Here is a 14985-nt window from a genome sequence, read left to right on the forward strand (position 1 = left end):
GCACTATTAAATAGTTCTCAGTCTAGTGCTGGCTCCACCACCTATTTCTCATCTCCCCTTTGGGCCCTTATTTAAAGTGAGCTTTCGATGCCACCGATGCCACCGCTGCTGCAGGCTCACATGAACAAGCCTCCAGTGGCCTGGAAGCCTCCGCCTCCCTGTGTTCATGAACCATCCCTGCCTTTTACAATCTTTCCACCTCCTCTTCCGCAGTGGTCCCTGAGCCATGGGTGGGTGAAGTTCCATATAGGAGTCCCATCCTACACTCCACAGTCTCTTATTCTCCAAAACTTGGCCAGCTGTGGCCTTCTGTGTGTATTGTACTCTGATGTACATGAAAGCCTCACTGGTGGGAGTTTAGGGGTGCATTAGCCCTCTCTCTACCCCTTAATGTGCTATGTTCCATAAGCTTTGGTTGTAGAGATACGACTGCACATGTGTCACCTAGTATTGCGCATCTCCCAAGTGTATGCTCTTTGTGCCTAGATGATGTGCAACTCTGCAGTAGCCTCCATTTGTTGAAAAAAAAATCTTCTTTGACGATACTGTATGGCATGTTTGTCCCTTAATGTGATAAACATACCATACAGATATACCTTTTAAGAAATGACAATTGGACACACAAAAAAGGAAGTGCCTTGTTATTATTCAACACAAATTACTTGGTAAATATTACTTGTAGAATACTATGGAGCTAAGACAAGAAGATGAATTGCTACTATTATTTCCATGAAGAACTGAAACATAGAAAAATAAAGGGTAAATAAAACATATCTACATGCTGGTAAAGGTTAAGATTTTATAGAGTTCAAAGACTTGGATTGTCAAATCATTTTTATTATTATAAACTTGAATCAGCACTGGAAGGGCTCATCCCCAAAGCACTACAGCAATGACACCAGTAATTTGAGCTACCATAGACACATCCTCCCACCATTCACTACAGAGTTGCCATGGAAGCCAAGTTCTTATCAGAAGTGGAAATCACTTTGGAATTGAATTCCTGAATCTTTGTCCTCCACGTACAAAGAGAAGCGCTAGCTGAAACCTTCAACAGCAGGAAGAAAAGATATCAGAGATTAGAGAATTACCCCTGAATGACTGCCAGCTTCTCTCTGCTTTCTTCAAATACCTGGATTTCAGCAACTAGAAGGCTGATATTCAAAATGTGTGAGCAGAGTTTCAATAGGAACTGATTGAGATGACAGTCAACACTTTTTTTTTCTAAAATTGTAATGATAGGTATTTGAATCTAAAATATAATCTGAAAATTTGGCCAAATGCCCAAATTCTGGGTAATATTTGAGTCCATGTGGCTCTGTAACAGTTTGGTCTCTTGCTGAAAATCAAAACTGAAAACTTTGGGTAGAAATAAAAATAAATAACGTGTCAAATATACATTACAATGAAAACTAGTTTTGTTTTTTGTTTGTTTGTTTGTTTGTTTGTTTTGGTCTTTTTGAGACAGGGTCTCTCTGTAGCCCCAGCTGGCCTGGAACTCACTGTGTAGACCAGGCTGGCCTCGAACTCACAGGGATCTGCCTGCCTGCCTCCCTAATGTTGCGGCTTAAAGGCATGTGCCACCATGCCTAGCATCAAAACTAGTATTCCTAATAATTATGCCAAAATTGATCACTGCCAGTTCTAGACCTAGAAGAATGCATTTTCTCCAGGAGGAATGAAAAATGGAGTAGAATACAGTTGTTTCATAATATGTTATAATTATATTGCATTTAGTAGATGATAGTTTAAAAGTAAAAGCTCACTAACAATAACAAAGCCTTTTTAAATATTTTGTCATGCAATGCCCACAGAGGTCAGAAGAGAGGGTGTCACATCCCCTAGAAATGGAGTTATAATTTCTGGCTGGAAATTGAACCCGGGTCTTCGGCAAGAGCAGCCAGTGCTCTTAACCGCTGAGCCATCTCTCCAGCCCCAAGAGAACTTTCTTAAGGCCGTTTAAAATGGGCTTTTCTTTGCTTTTCCTCCAAACGAAGAAATCTGTTACTGATAACCGACAGTTGTCAGGTAAAAAAGATTGTCTATGTATTTTGAGGCTCTTAAATTAATAACTGGTAATTACTAATACTTACTAAGCATTTATTTTGTGCCTGATACCATTCTGTATTTATATGAATTGCTTTATTTAATCATTAGAACTAATCTTTACAGCCGATACTATTATTTTCCTCACTTTTCCTTCAAGAGAGAGAATGAATTGTTCTCTCTTGATGCCAGAGTTAGTAGGTTTCGAGGAATCTAATCAATATTAAATCCTTAATGATGTTAAGGTTTTTGCTTCAAAAGGCAAAGAGGTTCTAGCATTGCCTCTACCTAAGTGGTGCTGAACTTCCTGTTGTACTTGTGTTGTAAATTAGAAACTTTGAAATTATACAAATGATGTGAAAATAGCATTATGAAGCCTGTGGTCAAGGTTTTTATTACTGTCAGCAATGAAAGAAATGGAAATGGCACAAGTGAGTGGTTGACTCGCTCACTACTAGATTGTTGAAGTCAGTATTATTTCTTAAATACTTTGGCTGTGTATTTCTTTGTTTTTCCTATAGGAGTATCTACAGTAGGAAAATTCTTACAATCTAGTAGGGATAGAATTCCAAGTTAGCTGCTGAACAAACATTACAAACATTACAGGAGTTTTAACCAGTGACTAAGCATCGAACTTGGATATTACCTGGTTCTCTGCATCTGAAGAACGAGGGAGTAAAGGTCAACTTCAAGGAATGTCATAAGAAGCTAAGTACTGTATGTAGAACACTGATTATACAACTATGTATATAGTAAATGCTTATTTTATTACAATTCTATATCATGAAAAAAGTTAACTTTTTCCTAACATTTCAGGGGCAAAAAATCCATGCTAATATTCATAATACTCTCTGTGGTTAAAGACATATATTGCCATGTTGCTATCTCAGATGTTAACAAAGCTTAATGCCATGCGGGAAATGCTCATTAAATTTATAGAGGTGCTAAGCACATAAAACAAGATCTAAAACAGCGTATAAACTGTAACTTCTTAAAATATGTTTTCAAATGTACACATAAAAAAAGACTTGAAAATATGAGTCAAATTCTTATAAGCAGTCACTGGTATGTTTTTTAATTTTAATTTTTTTCTATACAAATTCTAAACTTGCCCATATTACTTTTATAATGAAATATATTAAAGTGATACTTGTACATATTGTCAATATATGTGGCAAGATCATTTGATGTTTACCCTATCAGCATTTCTGAAATACACATTACATTACTGTTAATTATGAATGAAAATATCATCAGAAAGATTACTCTTAAAAGACAAGTAAATAATAATTTTCAAATTTTAACTGATGTCAGCTAATAATTTATGACTCTAGGACAGATACTAGTTAGACACTTGATTTATACCTATTTTGTTTCCAGAGGAAGTTTTCTCTTCTAATTGAGGCCTACTCATATGCAAGTTAAGCCACAAATCACAGATCACCTTAAGCTACAAAAGGGAGGGAAAGAAACATGTCAAAGAACACTCGTATGCATGTAGTTTTTCGGCTTCTATATCCTCATAAAATTTCACCAACACAGAGCTGGAACATCAAAGTAGGAAATCTAAAGCCCTAGTACTGGGAAGAAGATAAATTAAGAGAGAAAATTATGCCACACCTAGAAGCCCAGCACCCTTCCAAGTCGGCATCATGCCACACAGCCTCCATACTTTCTGCACTCCAAGAATTTTGCCATTTTCTATCTTTAGTACTGGAATTGGGCAACTATAACACATATTGCCCAAGCAACTCATAGAGTTCAAAACTCCAAGTGCCATTAAGGAGAAGGTAAGACTATGTTAGCACCACCCTGTGGCAAGCTCTACTGTGATAAGTAAAGGAAACATGGTAGTTTTAACCATGACTGATTTATATGCCACATTTCAGCACACAGCTATCTACCATCTCTGCCATACTATACCAGTGTAGAATGCCTTTTGATCTCTCTTATTTTCAAAAACAGCCACAACCACACATGTCAGACATTCCACAAAACAGAATACACAGTAAATCATTGCTTTTCAAAAAATTAAGGCCAATCCATCTTCATTATCAGAAGAGTAATATGAAACTTAATCATACTAATATGTACTGTAATGTATTTAAACGGCCTGATAAACACTAAGTTAAAAATGAGAATCTGTAAACATGCCCAAGTAACCCAATGAAGCTGGTATTTAATGTTCAACAGCTTGTCTATAATCATGAGAATAAGAACCCAATGACTTGGATACAAGCACTTAAGGAGATATGAAACCAGCTTGGTATTTCTCGGAAAATATTGCCCAAGTTTCAAGTTCTATTGAGAAGTGTGAAAACACTTCTTGGCCCCAAACCAGAAGTGGATTGGGTTGAAGTTGATCTAGAAAAAAAGCAATTACAATATGACTGGGACATCTAGATAACTGACTTGGTCTGAAAAATTCAAGTTCCAAAAGGAAATTAGGTATTTAATTACTTATTATAGACTTATGAAAATTTAGTATGCTGTTCCTGGTTTGGGGTTTTTTTGTTTCTTGGTTGGTTGGTTGTTTGGCTGGTTTGGGGGTTTGTTGTTTTTGGTGGTGGTGTCATTGTTGTTGTTTGAGATGATGTCTACTTACAGTCCCAGCTGCCCAAAATGGGCAGGTTGGTCTCAATCTCACAGAGATCTGCCTGCCTCTGCCTCCAAGTGTAGGGATTAAGGTGGGCTCCACTGTATAATTGAAATGTTGTTTTATACTTCCTTTTACATTGAAATGTTTTATGTTGCCTATAAAACAAACATAAAAGTTTAATGTTGAGAAAATAATGAACCATATAATAGTATCAGCTCACCTTCATTACGCTTCTGTTATGGGACAGGTTCCATTCTAAGAAGCACTTCACATGTGCTCTCAGATTCTGTAAATTTGGAAGACAACTTCCATTATACAGATAAAGAAGCAAAAACACAGACATAAATAATTGGATCATGCACCCACCCTGGCTGCAGGGCAGTGTCTGGGATTTCTGAATCATTTGTCATTGTCATTCCTTCTTCAGAAATTAAGGAGCAGTATGAGCAATAAACTTTATGTCCCATTAGAATTACAACTTTGTCACTTTTAAAACAGCATCAAACCAGGAAGTTCACATTTAAACTCAAAAATACATTAAAATGACTGATAGATGAATTATACTCTGAATAAGTATGATTAACACAAGTATCTGTTGAAAGAATTGTGTCAAAAAGGAAGTGAGAATGTATTTATTTGTTCTGTGTGTGTTTAAGTATAAATTGACAAGCAAATTCATTCAGTAACTTTGCTTATATAATTATCATTGATGAACATTTAAAATAGGGACTTGACAAACAAAATAATAGCATTTTAGCATTACGCAAACTGAACAAGATGGGAATGTAAAAAAAAAACATATAGAGAGAATGTATTTTCACTTATCAACTACTGAACGGAATCCCACTCAAAATTAGTGAATATATATCACAAGGTATATAAAATAAATATGCACATATTAGTATTTAAGATAAATTTTGCACTTGGAATTTAAAATGGTAGCTATATTTGGTGGATCAGTGACCAGATCACAAATCCAAGGGAACAATGCTAATCTCAAATTATGTCTATTTCCCTAAATTAGGATAACCAGGTAAAAAGGTTAATTTCTAAAACTGTTATGAATAAATCTCAGCGTTCATTAAGAAACTGAATACTCAAGAAGTGTTTTTTAATAACAAGAAAATTTGATTTTATGTAATACTACCTCAGTTCCATAAGTGTAACACATTCTGAATTTCAGTTATTTCTCATATTATCTTCATAGTTAAATTCGCAGTTTCCAATTTCAATTTGCTATTGTACAGTGTTATTTTGTTCTTCTTTGCAGACTGTATCTGCTTTTTGTAATTAAAGTAATGAACACTCTCAAGTTTATTACTTTCTTGGGAAAAAATGAAAATCTAATGTTATGAAATATTTTCAAACTTTAAAATTTTTAACTCTCAAAAGACAGTTACACTTAGCCAGGCATGGTGGCTCATGCCTATAATCCCAGCATTCCGGAGTCAGAAAATCATCTCACGCTACACAGCAACACCCTGTCCTAAAAAACCACCTCTATCATTCTACTAAGTAGTAAAATGCTTGTTGGTTTGATCCTCAGCACTGAAATTAAAAAAAAAATCATGAAAAAACATATCTTCTGTAAGAAAAACCACTAACCAAATGAAAGATCAAAGCTCATTGCACATCATATTCTGAAATGATTAGAAATACGTCTTTGAAGAAATACTTAAATGTTTAATATATAAAAGATTTTTGAAACAAGGTTTCGATGATGAGTCAATTTTTAAAGTTTCAGTATCATAATTACTTAATATAAATCAAAGACATGCCAGTTTTACATGAAAAATAAAATAAAATTTGCTTTCTCTTATGTGCTTTTCCAGTGTGTAACAAATACTATGATATAATTACAGTTAGGATGGTAGGCATGTGACAGCACTTCTGTAACCCCAGCACTCCTGTAACTCCAGCACTCAGATGGATGAGGCAGGGGGATGTAGAATGAAGGCCTGCTTCAACTGCGCAGGAAGACCAAATAAATAATAAATAAATAAATAAATAAATGCACTTAGATTGTTATTTATCCCTTCACTGGACATTTAATTTGCTTCTCTATTGAAATGGCTTCCTCAGGAAATCAGCACTTGTCCAAAAAGGCAATCACCCTCTCAGAGGCAATATCTGTCACTCCACCTCCAAGGACCCAAATGTACACACACTGAGCCACTTTCTTATCAACCTTGCACCGGTGTAAGAAATTATTCAGTTTTGCAATTGAGAACGACTTAGCAAAACAAACACAATGAACGCTGGTCTACTCCGTTATAGGCTTTCGATGCCCCCCCACCCCCCACCCCCGCAACACACACACTGGTTTGGTGTTAAAACTTCTTGAATCTTGCCAAATGAAAATGCTAGTCAAAAAATGTCCCTGCTCCCATTCCAACTGAGTTTTCCTTTGTCCGAATCACCTTGAAATCTTAGCGCCCTTCATATTACACTTCTCACAGAATCCTACCTGCCACACTTCTGCTCTGCCCACGTTAAACCCCTGCAGAGTAAGACTATGGGATTTAGTGAGTTTTTTTTTTTTAAACTCAACTGAGCCCCCTCTGGAAGCAGAGGATAAAAAGCACCTTGCGAAAGGTTTTTTTAGCCTCCCCCTCTTTCATTTTAGAGCACTGCTGTTTTTATTCATCTTAGGAAAGTTGATTCAAACCCCTACTCCTTTCAAGAAAGGTTGTACAAGAAAGAAAAATGCGCGCGCATACACACACACACACACACACGTGCCTTTTTTATTCTCTAAGAGCTGCAGTCTGATACCCAGATTCTAGATCCGGCTCTCCCCCAAACACTAGGCAGTTGCACTGGGGGGTGACTGCCACAGAAATATCTGGCTTGTTAGTGCTCAGTGAAGGGCTCTTTTGCACTAGCAGCCCTTGTGCCTCGGTTCCCCAGAAGTTCCAGTCATGTAAGTTGTCCCCCTCCAAAACCACACAGCTGACGCTCCAACCTGGGAACACACACAGAAGGTACTCCTGGCAGTGCGCAGCAGCGCGCCTCCGTACCAGCCTGTCCTTCAGAGCACGACTGAGAGTCCATAAATGGGCTCCTGACTCCCACAAAGCGGACCGGGGAGGAGGCCTACATGTACTACCTAGAGCTTGTCTCTCCAGCCTTGACAATTGGGAATGGCCGGGGAATCTTGACTCCTTAGGGCAAGAGGGTAACATCAGTAGGTTAAGGAAGAGAAACTGAAACCAGGAGAGGGAGATTGGAGGAGGAGAAAGCTTAAGTTGTGCCTCTCAAGGGATGCTGGCGGGAAGACTTGCTGACATGGTTAGCCAGCACCCGCCAGGGACACCCGCTGTCGGACACCCCTTCCCGGCTGCAGCGGGGCCCCACCCGCCTCAGGTCTGTAAGCCGCGGAGGCGAGGTAGAAGACGCGCAGGTCGCTAACTTACTGAAGAAGATGTACTCCGTGTAGCTGCTCCAGATCTTGTCGTCTCGGTACTGGTTGACAAAGGCGGCGGTGCCGGAGGAGTTACACGCCACCATGTGGAAGCCGGCCTCAGACAGGCGATCGAACGCCTGCTCTAAGTAGGTGAACTTGAGGTAGAAGCGGGACGTGTACTTCTCTGGCTGCCGGTCCGGGTCGCGGCTCTCGTTGAGGGTGTCTCCAAAGACCTCCTTGGCCAAAGCGATGCGCCCGCACACCATGATGCGCGCCACTCGCCGGAACTTAGCGTCTGCCTGGTTGTCGCGCACGGTGGTGTAAGAGCCACGGTAGCCAAGGGTGAGGAAGCCAGAGCGCTTGTCCTGCGCGCTGCCTGCACCCGCGCCGCCGTGCGCTCCAGGGCCGGAGGGCGCGCCGGCCGCCGCCCCGCGCAGCAGCAGCGCATCACTGCTGCCCTGAGAAACATTGTCCTCCAGATCGCTCTGGCAGCCCTCGTCGTTGAGCGAGTTCTGCTTGGTGACCTTGGGCGATAGCAGCTTGACCAGGTCGGTGAGCTGGAAGTACTCAGCTTCGCGCAGGAGTCGCTCCTTCTCCGGGAAGTGCTCGGGCAGCGCCAGCTGCTTGTCCCGCAGGTAATCCAGCACGTACCTGAAGAGGAAGCCGTCGCGGTCGATGAAGAAGCGCGCCCGGCTGTCCCTTGGCAACTCTCCTCGGCGTCGCGCGCCACCCCGGGGACTAGAGGGCGAGAACATGCTGGCCAGAGTGCTATCCGGGACACTGAGCAACGTCGAGTGCTTGGTCACATAGACCTGGCCGCCCACGTTCAGCTCCACCACCTCGGGGAAGGGCGACGGGGCGCAGGGCCCCGGGGTGGGGCCGGGAGAGCTGGACACGGACACCATCTCGCTGATGGGGAGGATGGTGCTGCCGCCGCTGCCGGTGTCTTTCAGAGCCATGGTCCCCGCCGCGGGCCAGGTGACCGACCCGAGCGAACAGCACACCGAGGTTACCAGAGCCTAGCCCCGCGCCCCAAACAACCCCTGCCCTCCGCGTGCGCCCGGGCGCCTGGCACCCTCGGGCGGCCGGCTCGGTCCTGCAGGCGGCAAGTGTGGCTCAGGGTTCCAGGCAGCAATGGTGTCTGCGGGGCCCAAGCTCCATCCAGGAGCGGCTCGCAAGAGTGCAGCTCGCCCGGTGCCGCTGCTCCTTTGGGGCGAGGGCTGGGAAGTGTGCGAGAGACTTGCGTGAGGCTCCGCGACTGAGACTCGGCTCTCCGAGGGGAGGGCGGGAGGCGGGGCTCTAGCAAAGAAAACTCACCGCCCTGGCTGCACAAGCCTGCGCGCCCCAGCCTGAAGCTCGGACGGTGGTGCTAACTACTATAAACCCAGGAGGTGGCACTGACGTCAAGCCCTGGACTGCGACCCAAACCACAGCTGTCATTTAAAGAGATAGCCTCGGGCCGCTGGAGCGCAGCTACGACGCTAGGGGGCGGGGCGGAGGGCAGAGCCAAAGGTAGATGCCAGCAGGCAGGCAGCCTGTGGCAAGGCAGGCAGGGACACTAAACACAGACAGGCTAAGAGGGATGGCATCTCCTCTCCTCGGTTCATTCCCTCTGCCTGCCTTTCCCTCCCTCTCTTAATTTTTCCCCGTTCTTCCCCTTCCTCTCTTCTATTCATCCTTTCTTGCCTTCTTCCTGGATGTTTACAGGAAAACTAGTTCTTTACACCCTCTTTAAGGAGCAGGGAGAATATACAACAGGGACCTTAAGTTCTCCGTCTGAGATTGCTATAGATGTTGGCTCTCAAGCAGTGATTGCTAAAAGGCTGGGAGCTAGGAAGCTTTTGAATCCCTGCTAATGGTTTTATGATACTCTTTAAAATGAAGGGCGAACTCTCCTCTACCTCTCCTGCAATCAAATGACATGATTGCATATTTAGCTGATGCTCTACATCTAGTTAGGATTTAAAACGCTAAATTTGATTCCATTTTACAAATGCAATAAAGGACTTTATGTAGCAACCAAGTTTCCTTTTACCACATTTACATTTTGCCCATAGTGCATGCTTAATGTGCAGGGGACTGCGAAAGGGACATTGTTCTTTTTAATACCGATCTATGATCTCCTGATCCATCCTTTTGTTAACATCTCCGTTACCCTTTCAGGTTCTCAGGACGTGAGAATGGCTTACACTTTATTAGCTTCCTAACCCCAGTAGTGGATCATAAATGAAATCTATAGGAATGCAAGCCCACCTGGATTTCCTATTTGTACATAGCAAAGGTACAGGCTGCATAATCAGCATTGTTTGTGATGAAAAGTGAGGTCATAAGACTTCTGCTGGTGGAAAATCTACCCTGCTGTGCAGACTGGGGCACAACTTGGTGATCAGAAACATGAGTCATGACCTACAAAGTAGGAAAGTGAGTACACAGTATTGTGACACCTAGTAGTTTGGTTCACAAATGTTATAATACTATATACGAAATGTGTGCATAACAGTTAAAATTATATACAGACCTTAATATTTAAAAGACCCAAATGCCTACATATGAGTCCTTCCACTCAAATTCACCCAAATAATATTGAATTTGAGATTCAGTTGTAACTTTAAATTTTCATAAATGATTAATATGCTATTATTTGAGCATTACAAACTATATTTAATTCATTGATCCTTACAAGCCACATCCACAGAAAATGCTACATCAGTTTTGGAGCTTGATTACCTGAGGCAGAGAGAGCCTAATGGACCAATGAAAGGACACAATACATTTGCCAAAGAACCAAGACTTAAAGCAGGCCTTGCAGCGCCCATGTTCCCTGGATCTCCTTGCTCAAGCCTATTATCTCATCCTCAGTTTATAGACTGATGAATCAAGTTCAGAAGCAAAATTGAAATCATCCTTTTTTTCATTTAAAAGCTTAAATTGAGCATTGAACTGAACTGGGAAAGTATATTTTCTACCTCATTTGAAGAATAAGAAAACATTTGGGATTTAAAGTAATAGTTTCTGGAAAAATGAATTAATGAAAGCTTTATAACTTTCATAGATGAATGTAATAATGTCCCAAACTGCTACTAATGAAGCCCATTTATCATGAGATAAATGTCTCTAACAATGAGAATGGGGCAGACCATGGCATTCTAATGAAGTAGATATACAATAAAAATGATGTGGACATAGAAATATGAGGGTGTTCAATGTTATCCAGTTGAAGTTTACCTTTATTTTCATCACATGAAATATAAATATAAGATGATCTTAATTTTAAACTCTAAATAAAATCACCTTAGGAATCCATAATGAATTGCACTGTGAACAGTATGGTATGATACATTGCATCTGAAAATTATCTCTTCAATACTGATTGAACATTTCTCCTTAATCTCTTTTCTCTCCATAGTCCTATTACTCTCACTCCCATACCTATCTGTATCCTCTAGCCAAATTCCTACTTGAACTAATAGCAGGTCAGAATGTCACTACTTGACATTCTTTCTGCTAAAAATCCCTTCCTTCTTCCACATACTTCCCTTCCCCTGCTTATTTCTTCTTCCCAGATCTCAGTATAAGTATTTCTTGCTCTGGAAATTCTTCCATTTTTTTTAACAACCATGTGTTCATTATTAAGATGTCCTGACTAGAATGCTTATGTATGGGCAAAGCTTATCACACTGAATTGCTTTCTACCAGATTGTAAGTGTGGCATGCAGCCATGTACACTATTCCATGTGGTGCCTAACACTTGAGAAGTAGCTGCTTTCTATTTTCAGAATGCTCACTGCAGAGAAATTTGTTCTTCTCTTGAATGGAAGGTAATGTACCACCTGAGTGCTGGCCACCAGAATGGGCACAGACACTATAGAAATAAGTAAGATTTGGTACTTCACAAATGAAGTCAAGACAAGAAAGAACATTCTTGTCAAAATAAACTCCAGCCCAACAAAGAAGAGAAAGCAGAGTCAAGATTGTAGCAATCCATCTGGTACACCAAGCAGTGAACAAAGACCATAATCATAACCATTTTGCTCTAAACCACAGACATCATTAATGTTCCCCAGACCTATTTGATCAAAAATATGGGTCATTCAAGATCTACACTGCTGTGCAAAGGCAAGCCAGCAAATTTCTCTGGCAGGGAAGTGATGCTAGAGCCCACTTCCAGCACCTTTAAAATGACACAATCAAACCAGTATGTCTCCAAAAGCACAGCAAACAAGCCGTACAGAATATATCAGGCCCACAGTATAGCACCTAAATGATTTGTAACTTAAAATAATGAAGTGACTATTTCTCCACTAGGTAAAAACTAACTTAAAGGCAGAAGTTGTGGCTTCCTTTATAGGGACGAAAGAATATAACAAGTAAAACTGGTTTAAATTCTAACTGATTTGGTTATTTTAGCAAGTTACTTGATTTCTGAACGTTTCCTATCAGACACTGGATATAATAAAGACTGTGGGCTTGTCTCCAGGAACAGAGCAATCCGAGTTTGATAGAATTCATGGTATTTATTACACCTATTTCTAGGGTTGGTAGCAAAGCTACATCCTTACTTAGATGTATTCAAGTTCCAGAATTGGAAAACTGCATATGGATGGAGCTCAGAGACAGACTGCTTGCCTACCATGGGCCAGGGTCTAGGATCCATCCCAGAACCAGATAAAAATATTTTAAATATCTGGTTCAGGAAACTGATTATCTATAACAGTTTCATCCTACCATGATAAAGATCCCTACACCACCATGTCCTCCCCAATCTATATCCAATATAGATGTGATTTCCCTTATTGTATTTACTTTGTCTCTCATCTTTTATTTTTTAAGTTGGCCCAGCCTTTAGACTGAGTATAATTACTTTAGGTTGTTTGTGCCTATATTAGTTACTTTTCTGTTGCTGTAATAAAATATCATGAATAAAGTCAGCATATAGAAGAATTTATTTGGGATTACAGTTTTGGAGGAATGAGTCTATCATGGTGGGGAAACATGGCAGCAAGCAGGCATGCATGGTGGCTAACGCTAGGAGCTGAGAGCTCACTTCTTCAGCAGCAAACAGGAAGTAGAGAAAGAAAACCTAAAGTGAGACAAGGCTATGAACTCTCAAATCCTGCCCCAAGTGACTTCCTCCAGCTAGGCCACACCTCCACAAACAGCACAAAAAATGGAGACCAGGTATTCAAATTCATGAACTGACAGGGAGCAGTTTTCACTCAGGCCACCACACTGTCCAAGGCCAACACTGCTTCTAATTTTCAGGACACTATCTAGTATCTGTTTATCTTATTTAAGCATTTAAAAGTTTTACCAAAGTAAAAGAAAATAGCAAATTCTTTTATTATTATTATTTTTACTATTTTTTTTTATTTCATGTGTATGAGTGTATTGCCTGCATGTATGTGAGTGCACCTGTGTTGTGCAATACCACGGAGGTCAGAAGACAGTGTTGGATTCCCTTGGAAATGGAGTTAAGGATGATTCATAGCCTCCATGTGGATGCTGGGAATTGAACCCGGGTCCTCTGCAAGAGCAGTCAGTGCTCTTAACCACTGAGCCATCTCTCCAGCCCCAGAACAGCAAATTCTTAATTATCGTATGTCTTTCTAAGCAAAAAGCCTGAGATTCTCATCAGTATCAGAGACTGAAATGTTTAGAGCAAATTACCTTATATTAATATGTAAACCACATGTCTAATTTTAAGTTCATAATGACTACATTAAGAAGTAATCATGAAATAGGTCAAGTTGCTTTAGTAATATACCTTTATAGCCTACAATATCAAAATATTATCAAATGTGCTCAATATAAAACATCATTTACTTTTTCACATCTAAGTCTTAAATATAAAATATTATTTTATACTTAAAATATATCACAATTCAGACTAACCATAGTTTATGAGTTCTGCAGTCACTTGTGACTAGTGGTTAGTATACAATAAATCATAGCTTTATACAGCTATATTATTTGTGAATCAGAATGACCTATGTGTTCTGACAATTGGATAAGAAGATATGACTTAAAATGCTTTATCCCAATACAGTAATGAAAGATGACAGGAGTTCAATGTTTGAGTAGAATCATTTAACATGTGGAATGGAGACCACTAGTATTTTTCTAGTATATATGTCCTTATGCAGGGAAGCAAGGGCCAGATGGAGGGAAGGACAGAGAGAGACCAAGAGACAGATACAGAGATAGAGAGACAGGACTGAAAATAAGGTAATTATCAAAGAATTTGTGTTTCCCTACAAACCCCTATAATGGAAACAATTTAAAAGCACACATTATTATTGGAAAAAGCAGGTTGGAGTAGGGGTTATTCTGTGGGCATAGGTCTTCCTTCAGTGTAAAGAGTAAAAGGTTTCCTGTCAGAGTGAACAGAGCAGGTCTAAGCTCTGCAGCAACAAGAAAGGCTGAGGATGTGGTGGGAAGAAAACTACACACTCAGCAATTTCTACACACCTGGAGAATGTTGGAAGCAAAGAACAAAAATGAGCTCATCTCCAAACCCCACATATCAATTTGGAGAATAACAATGCCTTTATCATATGATAAACTTTAGAAAAAGAGGAATTTGGGAAATTCAGAGCATCTGTGTTCAGTGAACATGTCATACGACATATTTCTTTTAATTAAACACCTCCGTATTATACCAACAATAATCAGTTTACATTAGAAATTTTATACAGGCACTATCAGAGATTAAGATGAGTTTGAATACTGTCCCAAATCATGAAAGTCTATTTAGATTATGATTCACTGTAACTTAACCTTTAATACAGTCTGTGGCATCTAAAAAGTGGTCACCTGGCATTTGTGAAATAACATCATTTGCAATCAATTTTCTTATCAGCATATTTAATATACAGTCATGTTTTCAAAAGTGTCTGTCCTATTTTATCTATCTTGGGCATTAAGATTATATTTT

At 40.3% G+C, this 14985-nt stretch overlaps 1 protein-coding gene across 2 annotated transcripts in view; it reads right to left on the reverse strand.

The window, feature by feature from the left end:
* The window catches only part of Kctd8 (potassium channel tetramerization domain containing 8), a 261079-nt gene extending 251650 nt beyond the window's left edge, over positions 1–9429 (reverse strand). Inside the window, exon 1 of one of the 2 annotated variants that reach the window (XM_008837685.3) lies at positions 8062–9417. In XM_008837685.3, coding sequence (XP_008835907.1) covers positions 8062–9010 — 949 coding nt within the window. In that variant the 5' untranslated portion in view covers positions 9011–9417. Of the gene's footprint in view, positions 1–8061 lie in introns of both variants that reach the window. The other variant, XM_017799256.2, reaches the window with a different exon arrangement.
* Positions 9430–14985: the final 5556 nt, after the last annotated feature.

The sequence above is a fragment of the Nannospalax galili genome, unplaced genomic scaffold (genome assembly GCF_000622305.1).
Source record: "Nannospalax galili isolate Female #2095 unplaced genomic scaffold, S.galili_v1.0 scaffold318, whole genome shotgun sequence".
NCBI lineage: Eukaryota > Metazoa > Chordata > Mammalia > Rodentia > Spalacidae > Nannospalax > Nannospalax galili.